Source organism: Cinclus cinclus, chromosome 2 (assembly GCF_963662255.1).
Source record: "Cinclus cinclus chromosome 2, bCinCin1.1, whole genome shotgun sequence".
Taxonomy (NCBI): Eukaryota; Metazoa; Chordata; class Aves; order Passeriformes; family Cinclidae; genus Cinclus; species Cinclus cinclus.
Genome location: NC_085047.1, coordinates 104,531,765 through 104,554,512, shown reverse-complemented (window position 1 = coordinate 104,554,512; position 22,748 = coordinate 104,531,765). Strand labels below are relative to the sequence as shown.

General features: G+C 41.4%; 1 protein-coding gene across 7 annotated transcripts; it reads right to left on the bottom strand.

Moving 5' to 3' along the window:
* Nucleotides 1–353: 353 nt before the first annotated feature.
* On the bottom strand, nucleotides 354–21,918 carry ZFX (zinc finger protein X-linked). 7 transcript variants are annotated; one of them, XM_062488085.1, is made up of 8 exons: nucleotides 21,832–21,918; nucleotides 16,022–16,110; nucleotides 15,006–15,572; nucleotides 6,108–6,257; nucleotides 5,771–5,914; nucleotides 5,548–5,682; nucleotides 3,226–3,366; nucleotides 354–1,825 (listed from the first exon to the last, which is right to left on the bottom strand). In XM_062488085.1, the coding sequence occupies exons 2-8, from the start codon at nucleotides 16,080–16,082 to the stop codon at nucleotides 639–641; spliced, it is 2,385 nt and encodes a 794-aa protein (XP_062344069.1). In that variant the 5' UTR covers nucleotides 16,083–16,110; nucleotides 21,832–21,918; the 3' UTR covers nucleotides 354–638. The 7 variants fall into 7 exon arrangements, with proteins under 7 accessions (XP_062344069.1, XP_062344071.1, XP_062344073.1 ...); XM_062488087.1 differs by lacking the exon at nucleotides 21,832–21,918 and adding an exon at nucleotides 21,623–21,701; XM_062488089.1 differs by lacking the exon at nucleotides 21,832–21,918 and adding an exon at nucleotides 21,597–21,613.
* Nucleotides 21,919–22,748: the final 830 nt, after the last annotated feature.

Here is a 22,748-nt window from a genome sequence, read left to right as displayed (position 1 = left end):
ATTTGTGCATACTTTTAAATTCGCCCAGGAAAGATAAAAATTGCCCCAAACCATTCTCTCTGAAACCAGAATGAAAACACAACATGAGACTTGTAACTCCTCAATGGGAAAATAGTTAACCTGCCACAAAGTCTGTATAGTCAAAACAGGACAATCAGGTGGGCCCTAGTGACTTTACTGTCAACATGACAACTCCCCATTGTATACACACCTCTGACAATTTTATCAAGAGAAATTTCGTATTTTTAAAATTCACGACAAAACTGCATTAACATGGACACTGTGAGTATCAACGAGGTCAGTAAGATAATATACTTAACTATTACGGTTGAAAAATTCAGTAAGAGACAGGGTTTACTTTATTAAATGCAACTTTATTGTTGCCATCTTTTCTTCATTTATTAAACAAACTGAATAGAATTCAGAACACGCTATTGAACAAAAGGTATAAAAGTCAACTACAAGCAATAATCCTATTTTTATACAGCAACAAATCAAATGCACAGTATTTTTTTTGTTGTTTTTTTTTTTTCTGTGTGTGTGTGTGTGTGATCGCAGGTGATTGGCTTTAAAATAAGCTAACTGCCTGAAAGGCAAATTTCCTTTATAATTCCAGCCATAAGTCTGTGAAAGAGACTTTAAGGCAGCCCAACATCTTTATGATGTCGCATAATGTGCTGGTTCTTCTCTGAAGGCCTTCGGAAACCTTTCTTGCAATACTCACACCGGTGAGGGTAGTCTTTTGTGTGAATGGAAATCACGTGCCGTTTGAAGCCTGAGGCGTCTGTAGTGCTATACTCACAGTACTCACACTGATAAACTTTCCTGCCACTGTGTGTTTTCATGTGTTTTTTCAGCTCGTTTTGTTGCCTAAAGCCCTTCCTACATCTCTTGCACCTGAATGGAAGATCCTTTGTGTGAACTGAGAGTATGTGGCGACTCAGAATGAAGGGATCTGCAATTTTAAAGTCACAATGTCTGCATTGGTGCAATTTTTTACCTTTGTGAGCCGCCACGTGTTTTTTCAGTTCCGAAGGCCTGTGAAAGCCTTTATCACACATATCACACTTATGAGGATAGTCTTTTGTGTGGACTGAAATAATGTGTCGTTTCAGATCACTCGAGTTTGAGCTCTTATGGTCACAATGCAAACACTGATGTGTTTTACTTTCTTGATGCATAAGCGTATGCTGCTGTAGCTCTTTGGTATCTGAAAAAGTCTGGAAACAAATATCGCACTTCAACGGCGTTTCCTTACTGTGTTTAGTCTTTACGTGGGTTTTCAAGTTGGAAGAGTCGGCAGATCGGTATTCGCAATATTGGCACTGGTAGGGCTTCTCCCCAGTGTGGATCCGCATGTGCTTCTTGAGCTCCGACGGATGGCGAAACCCTTTGCCACACTCCACGCAAATGTGAGGAAAGTTCTTGCTGTGGACAGCCAAAAGGTGGTGACTCAGTAACCCTTGTTCTGCTGTCTCATAATCGCAGAATTTGCACTTGTGCATTTTATTAACTCCTTTGTCCCTGTGCACCATCTTGTGAGTAAATAAAGTTCCTGCATGAGAGAAGGTCTTCCCACACTCATCGCATTCAATAAGCTTTTCTGTTTTGTTGGTCAGCTTATGACTCTCCAAGTGGTTATGTAAACTTATTTTTTTATTCGTAGTGTAATCACAGTCTGTGCATCTGTATTTCTTCTTAGTAAGAAGGTGCTCCGGGTGGTTTTTCATGTGCCTTTTCAAGAAACCTCTGGATTTAAATTTCTTTCCACAAATCATGCACGGGTAGACTGTCAACGGATGACCATCGGGGCCAATGATTATTGCTGAAAAACACAAAAAAAACCCTTTATCAATATTATACAACAATATTGCACTTCAATAAACGCCAGATGTTAACAAGATGAATTGTTGAGAAAGATGGGATATATATGTTTTACTATACAATAAACAAGCTTATTACTGAGTTAGGCAGAAGAAACTGAGAGAATTACTACTTTCACTTATTTTAATTACTAAGAGAAAGGAAACACTGTTTTTTGATGGAGACAACCCAAGATGTTCTTCACCTCAATTAATTCTGTTTTGAAGAATTCTGACCGAGTCCACACATTAAACACATACAGAAACCAATGGCTGGTGCAAAGAACAGCAGCAACTTGTTAAACTGAGTATCATCTAGTAAGCAAAGCATATGATTTTCTCTTGGCTCTCCCCAAATCTGTAGATAAAAGTTTAAGCTGGTACGCTGGCTACAATTCAGATGCCCCCAAACTAACACCTCCTTCTTACACCATCTGTCACAGCTACAACCTGAAGAGGTACCAAGCAGGAATCAACATGAAAATGTTTCACATACAGAAACCTGGGAGCTTTGGAAATTATTTGCACTCATCTGTCACCCTGATTTGTTTACCCTGAATTTGCCTAGGCATGTTAAAAAAGCTGTCTAGTCCAAAAACGTTTTATAAGGAGAACTGACTAGTTGTAAATAGAAAAGGCCCACATTAATTTACACAGTTTACTAACTCAAGCTGAAGAAAACAGAACTCCTACAGTTAAGCCACAATTTGCAAAGAAACTTTTAGTGTTATTTAAGGCAAGGAGTCTGAAATAAAAAGTTGTGTTTTTTCAACTTTATCAAACCAAATAAATATTCTGACCGTAACACAATAGCAGCAGAAACCAAATTATGCCACAGAACACCTCTGTTCTTATAGATGAAAGGAAAAAGATAGGCACAAACATCAAGGCAATTTTATTTTAACATCAGAACAGGAAAGAGTACAGAAGTTACACCACTGAACATTAATTTACAGTGTTCAGACTTTCCAGTTACCTACTGAGCTGATATAATGAAATGCATTGTTCTATATATTTTCAATAAAGACAAAAAGGGTTTTTAAAAGGCAGTATTACAGAACACCATTTATCTAAAATCACCTTTTAAAAAGTTACATTAAACATTAAAATGGGTGTGGCAAGTTAAATAGATAGCTTTTTAACCTTTTGCTATGATACATTTTCCTGTGTCAGAGATGGCTTTCTTTGAAACACCTGCCACAATCCAAATCACCCATGTATTTAAAATTTGCAAAATAAAATATGCACTCATTTATAAAGCAGAAGTGTTGTCCCCAGATCCCTCTTTTTTACAAGACACACCACAGGTATCTGTTTATGGGCAAATGCCTGGATGAACGAGAGCCAGGCACCACATACTCACCTGTCTGATACTGTCTGGACTCAGGTCTCCTCTTCTTCTTTGGTTTTTGCTTGGCCAGTCTCCCAAGTCCAGATGACTCATCTATGTGCAAAAGAGCACTTGCAGTGCCATTCCGACTTTCGATGCCGTCATTATTATTACCTACCAAGGGAAGTTAAAAAGTCACCTACCAACACCATAGGTAATTCGAGCACAAATTCTACAATGGTAGCAACAGAAATGATAAACTATTATCTGGACATTTAATCAAACTGCAATAATGTACAGCATAAGCTGCAAAATGTCTCACCATGTAACTTAGGAATTACACTTGGTATTATGAGCATTAGCTTTGTTAACCTAATTTTACAGGAGCAAATAAATGTACAGGAATTAATGGCTTTTAATTGCACAGAGAATCCTTCTTCAAATGCAGCATTTTTAAAATCTCTTTGGTTGCTAATTATACCCAAAATGTTTAACATTAGCAAATAATAGCACATCACAGAATTTACTGTGCCAAATTTTCTTCTCAGTCCTGAAATACATTTGTGTGTGCATTTGTGTGTGAGCTCTCATTCACTTCTGTATGTCTGAATTCACCTGACTGAAGTTGGTCACACACCAAATTTCTGAACCGGAGCTCCGATCAAAGAATCCTTCTGAACAGCCCATAAAGTGGCAAACAAAGTACACTACTTACTATTTATACACCTGATGCTCTAGCACTTACAAATTCTTTCTACTGGGAACAAAGAGCATGTTCAGTGTTGTATAACAGAAAGAAGAAAAGAGTCTTTGCTTCACAGAGCTTTGTTTAATGCACAAATGGTATCACTGTATGTAAAACAAACATGAAAATTACAAATACATTCGAGAAGGTATTTATTGGCAATCAGTTTAACACTGGTGATTTACAGGCATAAACAAACTTTTAATAGTAAATTTTGTGGTCAAGTATTTACTTGAATCAATAAAAGCCAGTATTTCCTAGTGAAAGCAAAGCACACAAATACGACAGGAAGACTCAAGTGGAAGAAAGTGCAAGATGCTCCACAGATGTTCCTTTCATAGAGTGCTGAGAATTAATATTCATGATTAGTATAAGGAGACTCAGAGCCAGGCACATGTGAAAAGCCTGAAGACTCTCATCTACAAGCTAGCTCAAGTGTTCCTCTGCCATTTTTCAGGCCTTCAGGCCATGCTTAATTTCTCCCTGTCCCCACCATCTCTCACCCTGCATGCTAGGGTGCTTACTGCTGACAGTGCAACTACTCCACTGTTTCCCATATTCTTAAATTCTCCTTTCAATTCCACTGGACCATTTTTAATACATTCTGCTCAATGTTCTCCCCCTCCTCCAAAATCACTGAATGTTCAGTATCCAACTGGTTTCAAGTTCACTCAATTTCATTTTCAATGCCCACTTAGACTAGCTTATGTCATTTCCTTCTCATTCAAACTGGGCTCACCAGCATATGGCCTAAGGGAAGGCTTTGGGTGTGCTACCATCCATCCCCTAAGTAACTTTTAAATACACACTGCTCCCTGAAATCTTGCCCTTCCTGACTTAGGTCCAAGATTCCAGCCCCCACTGTATTCCCAGTATGGTATCTGCTAGCACCATCACCACAATCCACACCATGCAGACATGTAAGTTTTGTCATCTACGCCACTATTTCTTTTGTTTATAAGGAGAAAGGGGCAACACAAACATTTTCTCAGATGAAATTATGATTTTAAGCTTACAAAAATTTGGGAAATCAGTTTGTGCACCAGTTGGTGTTCACATACCAATGATCAAGAAAAACAGTTCTGCATGCTGGAAGTACTCTCAAGGTTCTGCTATGATTTTAATATCTCACCCCAATTTCTTGTCATTAATCAATTAATTATTGCCATTAGTGAAATCATGTATTTATATGATCCTTCTAGTAAGCACCCAAGTCAAGCTGGAGCTTGGTGTTGCTTTTCACTACTACACTGAATCTTACATATTCCCATCTGCCTTCTTTTTATGCCCCTGCCCCCCAATAAAAATACTCAGTTCTAATCCCAAACCAGCACTCACTGTGTCCTAAAACTCCGAATTTTTTAGCTTGAAGCTCATGTATTTCCCCTTTCACATCATGAAAATATGAAGGAAAATGCCTGTTAAACAGGAACAAGAAGAAATTTCCCTCTTCCTTTCTTTTAAGGCTCATTATGCTAAGAAACCATTCTTAAACTAAAACTCTAGGAAAAAAACACAAAAGCACAAGTACTCTAGACTACCCTCCAAAAACCAACCCCTGGTGCTTTGCTGCAGTGTCACCAAGAATAATTATTTTGAATATTACCTACCATAAGCTGCTGCCCAAGCTATAGGCATGAAAGTTTTAATTTCGGTGTCATCGATTTGCTGTTCATGGGCGGCTGCGGCATCCTCCTCTCCTACAATCACCTCCATATAAACCTCATCAGCTATTTCTGCAACATCTAAGAGAAAAAGAAGTTAAAAAAAAATAGGAATGCTGCACTGCTGAAAGTGAAAATCCCTGTTCCCAAAGGAAAGCCACCTACTTACTTAAGTCTTCGTCTTCATGCTGAGAATCATTTACAGTCATGTAAACCATTTTCTCCCTTGGAATACGAATACTGCTGTTTTGATCGAGCAATCCAACTGTGTGGTCATTCTCTGGCTCGCTCTCCACAATGTCTACTGTGCCCCCTAATTAGGAAGACCAGAGCAAAATATTTTAAATACACTTGACCAAAATCCATGCTAAACCACAAAAAATTGGAAGTTTGTCAACTCTTTAGTATCAGACTCAGAGGTCTTTACGGACCACTTGAGAGAAACCACAGTCTCATGCAAAATTTCAAGTGTCAGTTTGGAGTATTCTCAAACAAGCATATTTTACCTAAATCGTCTTCTCCAGGATCTGCTTTGAATATATAGACCTTGATGACTTCTGGACAAATGCCATCCACTTTACAAGAGCCACTTTCTGACTCTGCTTCCATGGTAATTTCAGCAGAACCTTCGTGTTCTATCTTACCAGCATCATCCACTACAAAAACAAGTTATTACAATTACCCAGTCATATGCAGACAGACATATATGACAAACTTTATTAATTTATGACTCAAATTTGGAAGCAGTTTAAAATTAAAAAGTTGTGATAAAGAACCTACCCATTAATTTTTTTTCATATCCTTGAAAACAGTGACAATAAACACAAAAATAAATTCAATCTGTTATCTTCTAGTTAAGGTGGAAGTGTTAAGAATTCTGCAGTGACAGAACTAGAAGCATGAGCACCACACCAGGCAATGCTAACAAGGGAACTGTGATCTGCAGCAAGATCATGGTAGGAAGAAAGTACACATCAGTACTTCACTCTGTGCAACAATTTCACTTATTCTCAGTTTAAATTGCTTTCTTCTTCACAACTAATAAGCTATTAATTGCTCTTTTCAAAAGCATTATCTGCTCCCTGCAAAGCACTGGTACTGATGCTTTTCCAGCTGCCAGGAGAGGAAACCTGAACAGCAACTCCAGGAAGAAACTCTCCCACTTTGCTCATGCCCTCCACAGCTGGGAATGGAACACAGTGCCCGAGGGCTGCCCTGCCACTGCAGCACTGGGAACCTGTCCATGTGCCCTTCCTGACAGGGCCCTGCACTGCATTCCTGCTGCAGCCCTGTGCACTCCCAAACTTTGCTCTCCTGCCTCCAGAAGGGCACCCACACCAAGCTCCAGCCTGGTCTGCCAAAACTTGCCCAGAATCCCACACACCCATGGCTGACAGCCAGCTTCACTAGGAACACACTTGGATTTTTGAGGCATACTGTACACGGGCACCTCCCCCTTATCTTACTTTACCAAGAACAGGTTTTCAAGAAAAAAGTATTAAGTATGAATTCACAAAAATCAACTCCAGCATCTCAAGACCTTTGGAGAATCTTCCAATTTTCAGAAGCCCCAGGTGTTTCTTCAGTGTTGAGATTATTTAAGAATTCTTAAAGAGACACAACACTTTTGTAATTTGTGACTTTACTGTCACTCGCTCAGAGTCATGCATGACTTCAGATCATGACAGAAAAAACATGGAATTTATACTAATTGAAGTCTAAGAACTGACCTATAAATGGTGAAGAATTTTTATCTCCCATGCCTAGTACATACCAAATACTTCACAACGTATGCTTACTTTACTAGCATTCATTGAACTACCTTCACAAATAAATCATAGCTTTAGGACTCAGTAACTGCATTCTTAAATTTATTTTAATACATACTTCAAAAAAAGCTCAAAATGTTATTACTATTATTTTCCTGCCATTAAATCAATAAATTCGCCTTTGAGTTAGATAAACTATCACACGTTCTGACTCACTTATCAAACACAACTGTATTTAAGTACAATTTCTCAATGAGGCATCATTACTCACAAAAAATGCGAATAACATTAATTATAAAGCACTAATATAAATTAGTCTGTCTCTCTCCTTACCAAAAGGACAGCAGAAAAAACATTAAATACTCAAATGGCAAGATCATGATCAGTGGTCACCATACAGACTGTTTCAAGCAACAGAGCATTTTAAAAATTCCTTTGTGTCATGGGACAACCATAACATCTTGTAGCTAAACCCCAAAGCATTTAAAAGTAAAAACCTCAAGATGTTCTTCTGAATCACTTTAACAATGTAGCTCCACAGTGTGTCTATTCAGTTACTAACAGACTTTCACAACTTCTTTGTCACATCCATGATATACCAAATGTCATTGGAACTCTGACAAAAAAAAAAAACTTGCTTTTGTTCCTACACTACATTTATGTAGCTGCTCTCCCTTAACTTGGCTGTTTCCAGTGTCAGGCACATGTACTTGGAAGGCTTTCAAATCACTGTAGACTGACTTTACACCTCTGAAGCCAAAAGGGAAGACTGCCACCAAGATCAACTGATGCTGGAACATACCCACAAGGAAGGAAAACCATGGCTGAGTCAGTAACAGAGAAAACAAACCTATGTGCATGATGTGAAACAGGCCCGTTTCTTTTAACCAAACCACAGTTTTTAAATTCCATTTATATATGGAAGTATCCATTGATAACTTTCACATAACAGAAGAATTCTAGGTCTTAAAAACATGCCCTATTCATGCTGTGAAGCTCTCCAATATTCTATGTATAATTTTATCCAACATAATAAAAAAGTTATACAATTAGAGTTTGTTTATCCCTGAATTCCCTTTATACTCAGCATTGTTTTAATAATATAACTGGCTTAAGTATTTTTAACAGAGCCATTAAACTGTAAGGAAACTGATGTGTAGGATGTATAAGGCAAACTGTTCTCATCTAAAAGGAAAAAAAATTCACTCTTGACAGGTGGTAATACTTTAAAAACTTAAATCCCTGATGGCCTTGAAAAGCAGCAATATTTGTAGAATAGTGACAAACAGGTAACAGGATGAAAAACAGGGTGGAAAGAAAAAGACAGGAAAAAAGGAAGAGACAAACAAGGTGACAGAGAATGGGTATCTATTACAGAAAGCACCATTTCCAAGCTAATTTCCTATGGCTACACAAAGCATTTATTTATATTGACTGGCTGGCAGCATTTTATGAAAATTGCTTTCTATTTAACATTTGCCCTAAGTTTTTGCATTCTCTATATATCTCAGTCTCACAATAAGAGAAAATGATATTCAGAAATATTTGACTGATCAATGTTTGAAGTTGGAACTCTGATCAGATATTAATTTTTCGTTTGAATTCACAGCCCATCAAGGGGTGCCACAAATTATCATCCATGGCTGATATTTTTTCATACTGCTCCTCTTTCACATAAAGGAAAAAAACCCCAACAACAAAAAACCTCCAACCAAAGAAAAGAAAGTACTTAAAAGAATTAGTTAAGCTTCTAAGAGACCACTTCCTTTTAAGCAGAGCCACTAATCACAAGTCACATGCTAGAAAAAGGTTAGCATTACTCCAGTGCTGTCATATCTTGTGTCCCCATTTCTTCAGATGTGAACTGGACACTAAAAACTTTAAATGTCTGATTTTTCCCCCTATACTAGCTGGTAGCCTTCATTCAGTAAACAAGATGCAGACAAAATCTCAGAGTTTTTTGTTTTTTTGGTTTTTTTTTAAGCAAAACAAAACCCAAAAATATTACTAGACACAGTATTATTTTACATGAATTGCAAGAATGCACTCTATGGTTAGTTTGCCAAAATTCTTCGTAGACTTCAGTGATTAGAGCAGCCTGTTCTTTGCATACTATGAGCTGCAAAAAACAAATAAGTATGTGCTTCTCCAATGTTGCAATAACTACTTCCATATAAAGATAATGCTAGAATTGTTATTAAAAGTACAAATAGATGAGAAGGAAGGATGTCACACAACATGAAAGCCACAGCATATTTAAAACCTGTCTCTAGTTAGCACTTACAAGGAAATCAACAGGAAGAGACCAACAGGTAAAAAAAACTAGTAAGGAATAAAGAATAAAGCAAAGAAATAAAAGATACAGGCAACAACAACAACAGATTAAATGTTCTATCTACGTATCTAGATCTATCACAATGACAGCATTTGTTTCCTAGAAAGTACTAAGTTTTAACTTAAAAAATCATGCAATAAACTAGTAATAAATATATAATACATGTAATAAACAGACAAAGAACAATTATCTCTAATATCTCTACCCTTTTATTAAAACACGTCCAGTAGGATGTCCATTTCTGTCCCATTTTTGGGACAGAAACAAGCTCCTATGCATTGATAATAAACTTCATATTTAAAACTTGGTTGAGGCCAGTTTCCCCACACAGAAGCATAAATATTAGGCCAAGATCCTGATTTGCTTCAATAGGACATCTCTTGTTTAACCATGACACATACACTTTTATCAAAAAGTTGCTTTTAGTTTTTTATATCACATATTTGAGGGACAGGCAGAAAAAGACTTTGTACCCTTAGACTGGTTTATTTCTAATTAAAAAATGCAAATGTAACTGCCTTTATTTTTAATGGATTCCACAACTTTTTAAACTTATTCTTTCCTACCATTTCTCCTCCGTGTGGGATTAATGAGGAAAAGAAAACTCTTGTGAAAAATAAAATTCACTTAAGCACAAAGACACCTTCCATCTTGTTCAAGTACCCACTGCTTATTGCTAAAAAACACACCAAAACAACCTATGGAGAAGTCTATCTACACCAGTTAAACAGATCTTAAAAATGTGTCCATGGAGCAGTTAGACAAGTATCATCTATTTTGTGAGCCTTTATGTTCCCAAATGGTTCTCTAAGCTGTTAAAAAAACCATGGGACACTTGTCTGCTTACAAAATAAACACCTTATGTACTCATTTTAAATGAAAAAAGCCATTACTAACTATTCTCTCTAAAATAGATTAAAAGCATGCTGTTTTCCTGACTTTGTTCAGTTATTTGTGACAAAAACATCTACTTCACTCAACAACAGACAATTCCTAGTTCACTGAAGAAGCTATTTTTACCACACATTTATTTCTTGAATGGCAAAGCAGGTTTCCTAACCTATGGGAAGAGAAATCTGCCCCATTTTCATTTTAATCCATTGCCTTTACACGAGTATATCCTATGCATCTAAAGGTCCCTCCAGGGTACTAATCTAGGAGAGGTGTAATTCCTGAGCTCCCAACTAGGATCTAACACCTGTCCTTCTTACCCTCTGCCCCTAGCACACAAACCAGACTAAGCTCTGAGACACCACTCAGCCCACAGTAACTCTTATTTCCATCACCTCTCAGGACAATCTCCTGAGCAGCCTGAGCTGCAAAAACTCTTGGTGCCACTCCAGTGGTCAGATAGAGGCATGGCAGCAAGTTCTACCTCTGAGAAAGGAAAACGTAATTTCCTGCATATTTAGCAACCTCCTGGAAAGGAAAAAAAAAAAAGGGAGATATTTACACCAAAAAAAAAGCCATTAAAAGCATTTTGCTTTCTTGACTCAAAGTCTATTGGATGCCCCTAAGGAAAAGCATGAACCCTATGGCTTGGTTCATCAGATCCATTGCTTTCAACTTAAGCATCAAAAAATGATGAAAAAACCTTTCTCTCTCTGCGAGCTACCCTGGATTCGGACTCCTGTAATGAAAAGCGTTAATTCAGATAAAACAAACAAGAGACATGTCTAACTCAGAAAAAAGCAAAGGGATGGAGGGATGGATGGAGGGAGGGATGGAGGGAGGGATGGAGGGAGGGATATAACACACCTCCCATATTTGCAAGTATTTAAATTCTTAAAGCTGCAGTCTAAGCCTTGTGAAGCTGCCCTTCATTCTTTCCAGACTACTCTTGTCAAACTTCTGTTCCTCACTACTTCTACTGCAGTAAGAGTGTATCAGGATACAACTTTTCATCTTACAGAAACACTTAATGCCAGGGGATATGTCTATCTTTGCCAAACAGAATAGAATCAGACAAAAAAAAAAATTCAATTTCCATCTTTCCGCCACTGCCAGGTGCAGGGCACTGCTTTCCTTAGTAAATGCAGGATGCTTGTTTTCTTTTGACAAACACCATTTAATCTCACCACTACTGTTTCACTTACGGAGATATGGTTTTCCAAGCTACCAAATAATTAGTACCAGTGTGAGTCACAGCACAATTTATACTTCCCTGACCCAACTCATGAACTGACTTGTTATGGAACATGAAAAAGCAAAAAAAAAAAGTATCAAACCTCCTTTCATCTTTTTCAAGCCACTAACTGGTAAGTTTGTATTCTTGAAAGTTTAATAAATATCTGATTTTGCTCCACTGTAAGTGCCCCAAATCTACCATGGAACAAGAATGAATCTTGAGGGCAAAGGATCCAAGAAAAAAATTTAGTACATCAAGAAGTAACTGGTGATATAAAGCTGTGCCAAGAAACAATAGCTGGAAAATGAAAATAGCAAAGGGATATTAATGCCAAAGTTAAATTAAATCTAACTGGGAAAAGAAATATTAAAATACTGAGCTCATTGAAGCAAAGTCACAGAATGAAACCCACAGGACCTGTACTCACTGAAAAGACAAACCAGCCTGAAACCAAGAAAGGTAGAAACACAACATTAAAAAAAGTGTACACACAGATAAATAATTTCAAACTAAGAATTTTCACAATAAACATAAGAAAACGATCTCAAGAAGATACATGTATACTCAGCTCATTAGGAACAAAATTGGAAACATTTAGAGAGACCTTTTTTCCCTAAAGACAGGAAAAAGCAAAAAAGATTTTACCAATAGCTTCCACTGAAGAAAACAGATGGAGAAACCCAGGACAGAAAGAACACAAAGTGTCATCCCCTGCTTTTCAAGTGCCTATCTAAAAGAAGACAGGCAAAGGCATTCTGAAGAACACAGTCTAGCTCCCAGATCTGGGAAGCAGCAACATTTGGCGACTGTAATGGCAGACAAGATTACATTTCAACATCTGCCCCTGCAGCTCAGGGAGGTTTGCCAGAATCAAACACAAATTTACAAGTTAGGATGAAAACCCCAAAACTGAATTGGCTGATGTTACTACCTTTTGAAAACTAAGTTCAACTGAAGAACTGAGACAGGCATCAGATCAATGAACATATACACTGCTGACGCAAACAAAAAATAATAAAAAAATAATTCAAGTCATATTTTTCATACAACAAAGAGACTGTTTGGCAAGACAGCCTTTACTTGATGGAAAAGCACCAGACTCTGCCTTCACAACCAGAAGAACTTGTTATGCAGGCTTTAAACACAGTAGGTGGTAGTAGGGACTTCCCTTTAAAATTAACTGTAGAACATTAAACACAAATAGAATGCATATTTTGTAGTGTAATGATTATTTTAAATGCTGGCTTATTTAAGGTTCTGGATCTAAACAAAGTACATTGCAAGAGACATTTAATAATAAATAAAGTATGAAACTGCAGAAATATGTAGAGAATACCCCAGCAATTTAGAACAACTAAATTTCTGTGCTTCCTGCCAGTCATCACCTGTTGACAACTGGGACATCTAAGAAGCTTTCCCAGCTAGACATGGAACATCCAAAATGGCCTCTATCAAGATGTTCTGTCCTTGTTCAGCCACTGCCAGCGATGAACAGAACACACATCCACCCATCCCTCTCCATGATTTACACAGGCATGGTTTGCAAAGTGCTCCATGGCAGCAGCCCAGAGGCCCTGCTCTGCTGCAGGAGAACCTGCACAGGAGGGGTGAGCAGAGACAGGAGCAACAGTGCCTTGAAGAGCTCCAGTCAGGGACACAGAAGAGGGAAGGATCACCACCAGAATCAGGCCTCAATTATCCACAGGCAGATTATCCAGTCTGTTGTCTAACTGAGCAGCAGGCTCAGAAGCACTTGGGCTGCTTTCATCTGATTTAACTTGGGTCCAGAATCAGGAAGTTTTATCTGTACCACACTAGACAAGACTGCATTTATCAGTCTAGATCAATACAATTTCAGAACAGATCCCCTGACCTATTTCACCTCAGTACAATCCTGCAGTTTAATTTATAATATTTTGTGTGATCCACATTTTGCATTATCCCATTTCATTTTTTTCCCAGATAATAGAGAATTAACTGTACCTCATATAAACTCAAAACATGGCTGCAACAAGGTTACTCAAGGAATTCAAGAGATGATAAATTAAGAAATGCAGTGATCCTAGGTAAGGAGAAGCAATATTAAAATTCGTAAGTACAGAATATAAAATTAAAACAAGTTATTATACATTTCAAAAATGCGTCCAATAGTAAAGAAAGGGAAAAAAAATGGGGGGAAAAGGAAAAAAAAAAAGAAAAAAAAAAGAAAAAAGGTAACTGAAGCAGAGCACGAAGTACACCTCATCAATGGAATCATTTACCACCACACAAAACTCGAGTGCCTGAAATGGCAATTAAACAAACCAGCCTAACAAGGCTTTTCTATTGCTACAATAAATAGAAGTTCAGCATGACACTGTGATGTTCCTAGGTGCTGCACTGAGTAATCACTATAATAAGTAACATACTCAGAGCAAACTCTAGTTCGCACAAATGGAAATCCTCAGTAGAAAAAGGATTGATGATATGCTCTATTTTTCTCCACCCTCTATTTAAGCCTTTTGAAATACAATTCAAATGGATTGTGCCACTGTTCATAAGGGAGATTAAGATATTCACCTCCCTGTTTCTCAGCCACGAGCAGCAATAGCTACTCTTTTTGTTAGCTGCATACCTCTGTCCTTTGCTTAATCAAGAGAAGAAAACAGATCTTAACAGCAAAGAAAACCATACTGCTGTCTGTATCCAACAATAAATGGAGTGCAAGAGGTGGGAGCTTAGCAAAAAAACAAGACAAGGATTGGATTTTCAGAAACCATGGGTTTTTACTCTTTTCCATTAATTATTTTTGTTTCTTTAATGTCTTGGTACTCATCTTAGTAACCTGCACATATAAGCATTTTTAAACATTGTCACATTAATTTTCTTTCAGTTCTTATTAAGTATATGGCATTAGGTTTACTGGAATTCTTACTCTTTTGTTCATACGCTATGAACTGCTACAGAAATAACTGATAATCAGAGGTGCATTTGCCAGTATTTCTCTCCATTCCTTCACCAGAACTTTTAGCCCGCACACATTCCTAAAAATCCCTCTCTGTGAGTACATTTGTGAGATCTGCATTTCAATAAAAAAATAGAGAAACTCTGCTTTGGGTATGATCTTAAGCATTCCCTCAGATATTGCAAGCCCATATCATAAGAACTTTGATGGCTTTACCCAAACACTTACAGGAAATCATAAGGTAATCATCACAGTTGCCCTTCTCATCTTGATGTTCCACAGGGATTCCATTGGCATCGATCACTGCCTCTGATGCACAGTCTGCCACCAAGACTTCCTCAGAAACGACATCTGTTCCCAGGGTATCAGTGACAATATCTGCTTCTTCAACATTATCATGAACTACATGTTCTACGTGTCCAACTTCAGGTACATGCATTGACTCAGTTGTCAGTACATGTTCTGGTATAGACATTGTCTCTGCTGTTATGTCAGAAGCTAAAACATCATCCGGGACAGTGCAATGAGCCAAAGAAACCTCTTCAGCTACGTCTGCGTCCAGCACTTGTTCAGGAATAATGACTGTTTCAGATACGTCTGGCTCATCCATGATATCTGGGCACTGAACATCCTCAATAACAACATCCTCAATGACATCCTGGATTACTACGGAGTCTGGATCATCGGGAACAAAATTATGCACAGTTATATCTGAGTCAACTACATCTGAAACAAATACTGTTTCCTGTACTTCCACAACAATCTGATCTCCATCCATATGTGCTGCATCAGCTCCTGAAAAACACAATTAAAATGGCACTTAAATTGTAAAACTGTTTCATGTGACGCGGTTAATAATTGAAATTACTTCTGTTTCACTTCAACTTTTACACCATGCTGCAGCACTTCAGTAGAACAGGCATAACAGCAGATGAACTATTAAGATAGGTAAATAAAGCATGTCCTCAGTAGGTGCTAACATAATTAAGATGAACAAGACTTTCTCTCCCAGAAAAGATTTGTGATTTTTAGACTCTCCCCCAATACCAAACACCTATTACTTGACTGAAAGAACAGTGGCTCATTCATATTGCTCTGAATAATAAAAACAATGCAAACTCAAAAATGACAACTCTATAGAAAAGCATTGATGCAGCACAGCACTTCTAAGTAAATGCAGAATAAACAATGGTCAATTGCATCTAATGGGAACACTCTTATCTACATATTATCTCCTTACAGACCTGTTGGATCAAAAAATGCATTTGGCTCATGTGGCTGCAATTCAAGCCCATCTTCATCCATGGCCTTTAACTCTCATCAGTCACAGTGTCTGTAGAAGATAAAGAAGAAAGGTTATTTCACTTGTATTAGGTGAAGAAGGTTACCTCTGTCTATGCACCAAAAAGTTGAAATTTTGGGTGCATGGAAGTTAACACATAGCACCTCATGACTTTAAGATGAATCAGATTTCACTCAGGGTCCCTCTGTCTGGGATTCTAGCAATACTACTCTGGATGACCAAACACCCACTGTCTGAACCAGAGTGTGAGGTACAACACTCTGGGTCCATTTCTCAAAACCTATGGCTTCACAAACACAGAAGTAGCTCATAAAGGAATGTGAAAATACTATTTCCTTAAAAAAAAAAAATTATGACAAAGCCTAGACATATTTCTACTCAAGGAACTGAAGTCTCTATTGGATGGGGAAGAATATAGGACTGTCAAATCATTAAGGCTCAATATGATAAGTTAAAACATACAGATCTCATTATCTGAAATGCACACCAGTTCTGATGTCCTCATGTTCATTCCTGGACAGCCAGGAAGAGTTCACTCTTATGTCACTTCAGGAACTGAAATCTATGTGAACTGCTTCCAGAGCATAACATCAAATGTTCTCAAACCTAGATCTGTAAGTATTTTCAAAACTCTTGCCCTAAGACAATAGTACTGTAAGTATCACAAGTCAGTTCTCAAAAATTACCAGATGTCATGTACTACCAAAAATTTTTCAACAGCATACCAACATTTCAATGCATAATGACCTAGGATTTCAATCTTCTTAATGAAAGAATCAAACAAGACCAAAAAGTTAAAATACTTGCAAAAATGTGAAACTGCAACCTAAATCCTGCTGCTTACATGTGTGCATTACGGTTAGGAACAAGTCAACCTAGCTAGGTAAAATGGAGTCTAACATAAACTTGTACTACTCCCTTGCACTTAAGTCCAACTATTTTCCTACACGCAGAATGAGCAACAGGCAACAGAATGTTGCTTCATGTTTTTGCTTGTATTGCTGTAGAAATGGAAGATGTTATTTTTCTTCCTCCAAACATTTTTCACAGTCACAGGAAGAAAGCTCCCCATTTCTGCGATACTTTCACAAAAGACAAACAAAACATCAAGATTCTACCCATGGTTTCCATAAGAAACATAATCTTTCCAAATTTTATCAACTAACAATTACATTCATTAAGTCTTTATCAGGGAAACTGCTATAAAAAAAATGAAAAAATTAACTAATCCAAAACACAAATCTAAACCCATCATCTAGAACAAGTATCTTCTAAACTTGCCCCACTTTTTAGCCCAAATTTTCTCAACTCTTCACCTCTGGAACTCTCCCTTGGGTGTTGTCCAGCCTCCAGTGCAGTCACTCGGGCCTTGTTTTTAATAGAATTTGAAGGAAATATAGCCAGACATTGAACTGGATAAAAACAGTGGAAGACTAATAATTTTCCAAGGTGTTCTGTGATTGTGTGATGCTTAGCTGGAAGGCCTCTGTATTTTAAAGACAGGTGTCCAACAAGTCATTGTGGTATCCAACTGGACATAAATTGCCTTCCAATTATTCTGACTGTCAAGCACTTCCACCAGAAGTGCCCACTGTTAAGAGGAACAGCTCTTCACCCAGTGCTTTTATTCAGAACCAAGCAGAAGTGAAGTGTTTCTCAGCCTCAGATGCAAGAAACAGCTTGACTGATGGCAATCAACTTCTGCCATTGGACAGAAACAAGAAGAGAGTAACAAAATTCCACATAGTAATTCTAGCAAGAATTATTCATACCCAAACTGTTTTCCTTCCATCTATCTATTCAGTATAGACCCAGCCAGCCTACTATCAATGCCCTTCCTATTCATCTTGTCCCATTTTCCACGTTGCCTTCACTGTTCAGTCTCTTCTATTGCTTCTTTTCCAACTTCTGGTGTGCCTGCACCAATATTATGTTCATTACCTCACCTTGCTCATTTCATCCCCCCAGCTTCTAACTACAGTACGCCCCCATCATTCACACAAACCTCTGCTACTCATCAATCTGTAGCTAAGACTGTATCAGCAATTAGAAGGCGGTTTTTTGGTAGGAGGTGAAGGGGTACAAAGGGTTGGCAGAAATAAAACTGCCTCTCTCCTCAGACATCACACACATAAGAAGATGGAACTGTCTGTCTGGCTCTCTGGGAAAAGTTCAGATGCCCTTTGTGCCTGTGCTTTTGAGGCCTGTACACATACACATCAGCCTGTGACCTGCTGCTGCCTGACCAGCCTGAAGTGCCAGTTCACCACCAGCTGCTGGAAGAACTAGCATTCATTTTCTCTGCTTCCTGCTTTCACCACCCACCTGGCCATCACTCCACCACAAATTCCTATTTCTCATGATTCATGCCTGTACTTTCTCTATTCTATCTGCTCCCTAAATTCCTCACTTCACTAAGTGAGGCACTCTTTTACTGTCCTTCTGTCTATCCTCTTCACCCATGAAATGCAGAGGTTTCCATCACTATTTACCAGCTTCCTGTAAGTCCTGCTGACACAATCTCTTCCCGTTATTCTTGCTGCTGCCTGGATTCCATGCAACAGACACCAAACCCAAAATGTCCCTGTGGTGTTCAGGAGGTGCAGTTTCACAGCAGTGACAGCCCAGCAAACCCTCCACCTGCACACTATGTAACTCTGGCTTCTTCTGTACTGGCCAGGTATTTTCACCTACACTGGCAAAATGTGCTCAAAACAAAGGCTCAGGCTCCAACAAACCAAATACACTTCCTGGGCACATGGGCTTTCAAGTCTGAGTCTTAAAATTTGCTTTGGTGCTTGTTTCAGAGTAGAAACAAACTTTAATGCTTTCATTCAGTGCATCTCTTGCTAAATAATGTTTCTCATAGTGTGCTTTAGCATACAGACCCAGCCAACACTTCAGTGCACACCAACTCTTACCCCTGTGCAGAACCATAAAGAGTTTGAAAGTGCTCCACAAAGGCACGGGCACATCAACAGAAATTTGCTACAAGAAGACCAAAAGAGGATGCAGGTACTTAAAACAGGACTTATCTATCTGAAATAATGAAAGTTTCCACACGAGAATCTCCAGTCCAAAAAGGCATAAAGTAATTTGTCTACAGCTGAGGTGAAAAAACAAAATACAAAAATATTCCCAAAATCACTTCAGGAGTTTGAGCATTCTAACCAGGAGATGAGAAAACACTGTTTCTTCCTGCTTGCTCTTCTGAGCAGAGGGTGAGCACAGGGGCACAAGATGCAGCCACACAAAGGAAGGAACACCACAGGGCCCCGTACCTGTAACGGCAGCTCTGTGACAACAGAAATACCAGAGCTGCTTCTTGCAAGCACCACAGAGAACATCTTCAATTCCCTGGCAAGCACTCAAAGCTCTGTGGTACCAGAAAGGCTAGGAAACAATTCCAGCTGTTCACTTTTTTGCAAGATTTCAAGAAGGACAGAAACTCCTCTTGGTCCTTCCAAAACATTCTAGCTGACACTCACCACAGGACCCAGTAGTGGCATCGAAACCAATAGAATCAATTCTTTATTTCCGGCTCGGGAACCCAAATTCTCAAAGAAAAGCAGATGCCCAGCCATGCCCCTACACTTAGTCCTTCTCAACTGCGTGGCTCTTTGTTCAAACCTCAGGAATTCTGGCAACACTCTTCTACCACTGTGACAAAAAAACCTGAGGTACCCACAATCAGGTTTTATAAATCTCTGAAAAGAACTAAAGATCTACACCATTTACTTGACTTGCATCCATGCCAGCTTCACATGGATCAAGAACTAAAACAACCTTGCAATACATGTAATTCTGTTCATACAGTTAGTCTTTGCAAACTTTACCTATTTACTTAGACTTGGCTGGTTTTGGCTGTATGGAAGTCAAGGTAACATTTTCAAGCAGAAGGATAGATGGAAAATCACGTATTAATGGAAGAAAAGGCAATACTATTTCAGCAATAATCTTCCAAAATACAAATGATCATGAGAACAATCAGTCAAGAGAAGCAATGCAGACAGTGCACTAGCCCTGCCACATTACAGATCCTTGACTCAACAAACCTAGCAAGGTAATCAAGATGAAATAAATAGACAGCTGTCATGTTTTAAAGAAGGAGCAATATTAAAAATAGAGTTCCTTAAAAGAGGTTTAATATCCCACAGAAACTGATTCTCTGCTTTGACAAAGAAAAAGGAAAATAAAAAGGGAAATGGCAAAAAAGGAAAAAGAGAAAAAAGGGGAAACTTCAGAAAAGCCATCCTAGTGAAAAAGTAAAACACTGCAGTCATTTGCCTGCTTCTAATTTGCAGTAAGGCCATAAACCAAATATCCAGGCAGCGAAACTCGTACAAATCAAGGCATAAACCAGCAAAATTCCCCACGTGCAAGTGCTGGCCCCTACCCACGCTGGGATGACTTAGTGTACAGCCACAACCATGTTCCCGTCGTGCCTTGCTACATCCCATTAAAAATTGCGGCACGCCTGGCATGTCCCAATTGGGTCAGAGCCCCGAGCCACCGAGGCTTCGCGGTGCTCCTGAGGCAGCTCTGGGCTCAGTCCACGCCACTGCTGCAGTGTCACAACTCCCCTGACGTGACCCACTTGTGGGGAACGCCAGGCACACACACGAAAGGCAAAAAAAAAAAAAAAAATACCCTCCTATGGGATTTAATTCGTGCCTTGAAAATGACCCCCGTTATTACTAGGTGGAGAAACAGAAGAATAAAAGCGATGTTACAAATGTAACAATGTGATTATTCAGCTGCTAATTTCTTGACGCATCTCCCTCAGTTTTGGCAGGAGAATCAGTGCTGCTGTTTTCATTGCAATTCCGTAAAAAAAAAAAAACCCTTAAGTCATTCCCTTCTTTGTTACAGCTCAGTAGTGGGGTATTTGCAGAAACCGGTTAAAGAAAAAGGTTTTCTACAGATTTCACTGCGATGCTGTGCGCCAGACAACAGTAATTCCAAAGGAAATAAGCTTAATTCTTAACGAAACCTAAATTAGGGAAACGACCGATCAAATAGCCAGGCGCACCTTTGAACCAGCACCAAGGGGGCCCCAAGGGGATGAGGGGGCTGCTTACGGGGCGAGTGAGCGAAGGCAGCTGCGGGAGAGCTCCCGGCGCTGCCGAGCCCGCGCCGCCCGAATCCCCGGCCAGAGCAAAGGAAGGAGATGGCGGGGCAGAAGAGGAGCCGGCCGGCAGCCCCGCTCGGCCGCGCAGGGAGCCGCCGCGGGACAAACGCGCCTCGCTCCGCTGCGCCTCTCAGTGTGGCAGCGGGAGGCGGGGAGGGTGTGGAGGCTGCGGGCGGTCCCTGCCGGAGCCCCGAGGCCCCCCCCGCCCCGCCCGGCTCGGCCCAGCCCGGCCCGGCCCGCGCGGGGCCCCGGCTGTGCGAGCGATTAATTCAAGATGGCGCCCGCGCCCTCCGCCCCCCCTCGAGCGCCGCCATTTTGTCTCCTCCTCCAGACACCTCTGAGCCCCCCCCGGCCGGGCCCGCGGCCCCTCACCGGCCCTACTCACCTCCCCCCAGGCCCGCAGTCACCCACCTCCACTCCGCGTTCCTCACGCCACCTCCCCCGCCGCCCCCGGCCGCGCCGGGCGCGCAGGACCCGCCGGCGCAGAGCCCGCGGCCCGCTCCTGTGGCGGAGCCCTGTCGCGGCCTAGCTGCGGCCTCCTCGCGGCCTGCGCCGCGGCCTGTGCGGGCAGGGGGAGGCCCGGGCCGGGCGGGCGGCAGGGCCCGGCCCGTGGCTCTTACCGTGCGGGTGGCGGGCGGCGGCGCTCGCTCGGCGCGGCCTCTCTCAGCGCGACTGGGCCGAGCGCGGCGGCGGCGGCTGCGGCGGGGCGGGCGGGCGGGAGGGGAGGGAGGGGCCGAGCTCGGAGCTGAGTGGAAGCGGCCAAGCTCCCCGGGCCGGGCCCGCCGTCAGCACGTCACGTCACTGCCCGAGAGAGCCCAGGAGCAGGCGGAAGGGAGCGCGCCGCCACCGCCGCCTCGGGCCGTCGGCCCACCCGCCCGCGGGGCCGGTGCGGCCGAGTGGGCCGGGGGCCTGTGCGGGGCGGGCGAGGCGGCGGTCGGGGCGGCGGGGTGGGGGCGGCGCGGCGGCGCTCGGTCCCGCGGCTCCTCCTGCCGCCGCCTCCGCCGCGGCTCGGCCGCGCTGCGCCGCCCGGAGCTCTGCGTGCGCCCGCGGAGCACAGCGGTGCCCCGGGACCCCCTCCCCGCCCGACCCCTCCATGCCGGGCGACGCCCCCCCCCCCCACCCCGCGCGCCGCCGGGCCCGCGGCCCGGTCCGGCCCTGGAGTGGGGGCCGGAGGCTCCGCGCCCCCGCCGCAGGCTTGGACTCGGGTCTCCGCGGCGGGGAGCCGTTTTTTGGGTGCGGGTCTTTAGGGTGCGGGAGACTCCGCTCTGGGGCGGATGCGGGCCGACGGCCGCGGCTTGACCGGCCTCGGGTCACCCCGGCGCGGGGCGCGGCTACCGGCGGGAATTGCTGGGAACAAGGACTGCGGAAAGTAGCGGGCTGCGGTGCCGGACCCCGGGTCCCCACGTAGAACACGGACGGCGTTCCTCAGGGGCTGCTGGCACTCACGTAAAAGCAGTACAGGGGGGTCGCGAGGGTCGCATTTTGTGGACTATGGAATGTTAGAAATAATTTGGCGTTGAAACCTAAGGCCTGTCTA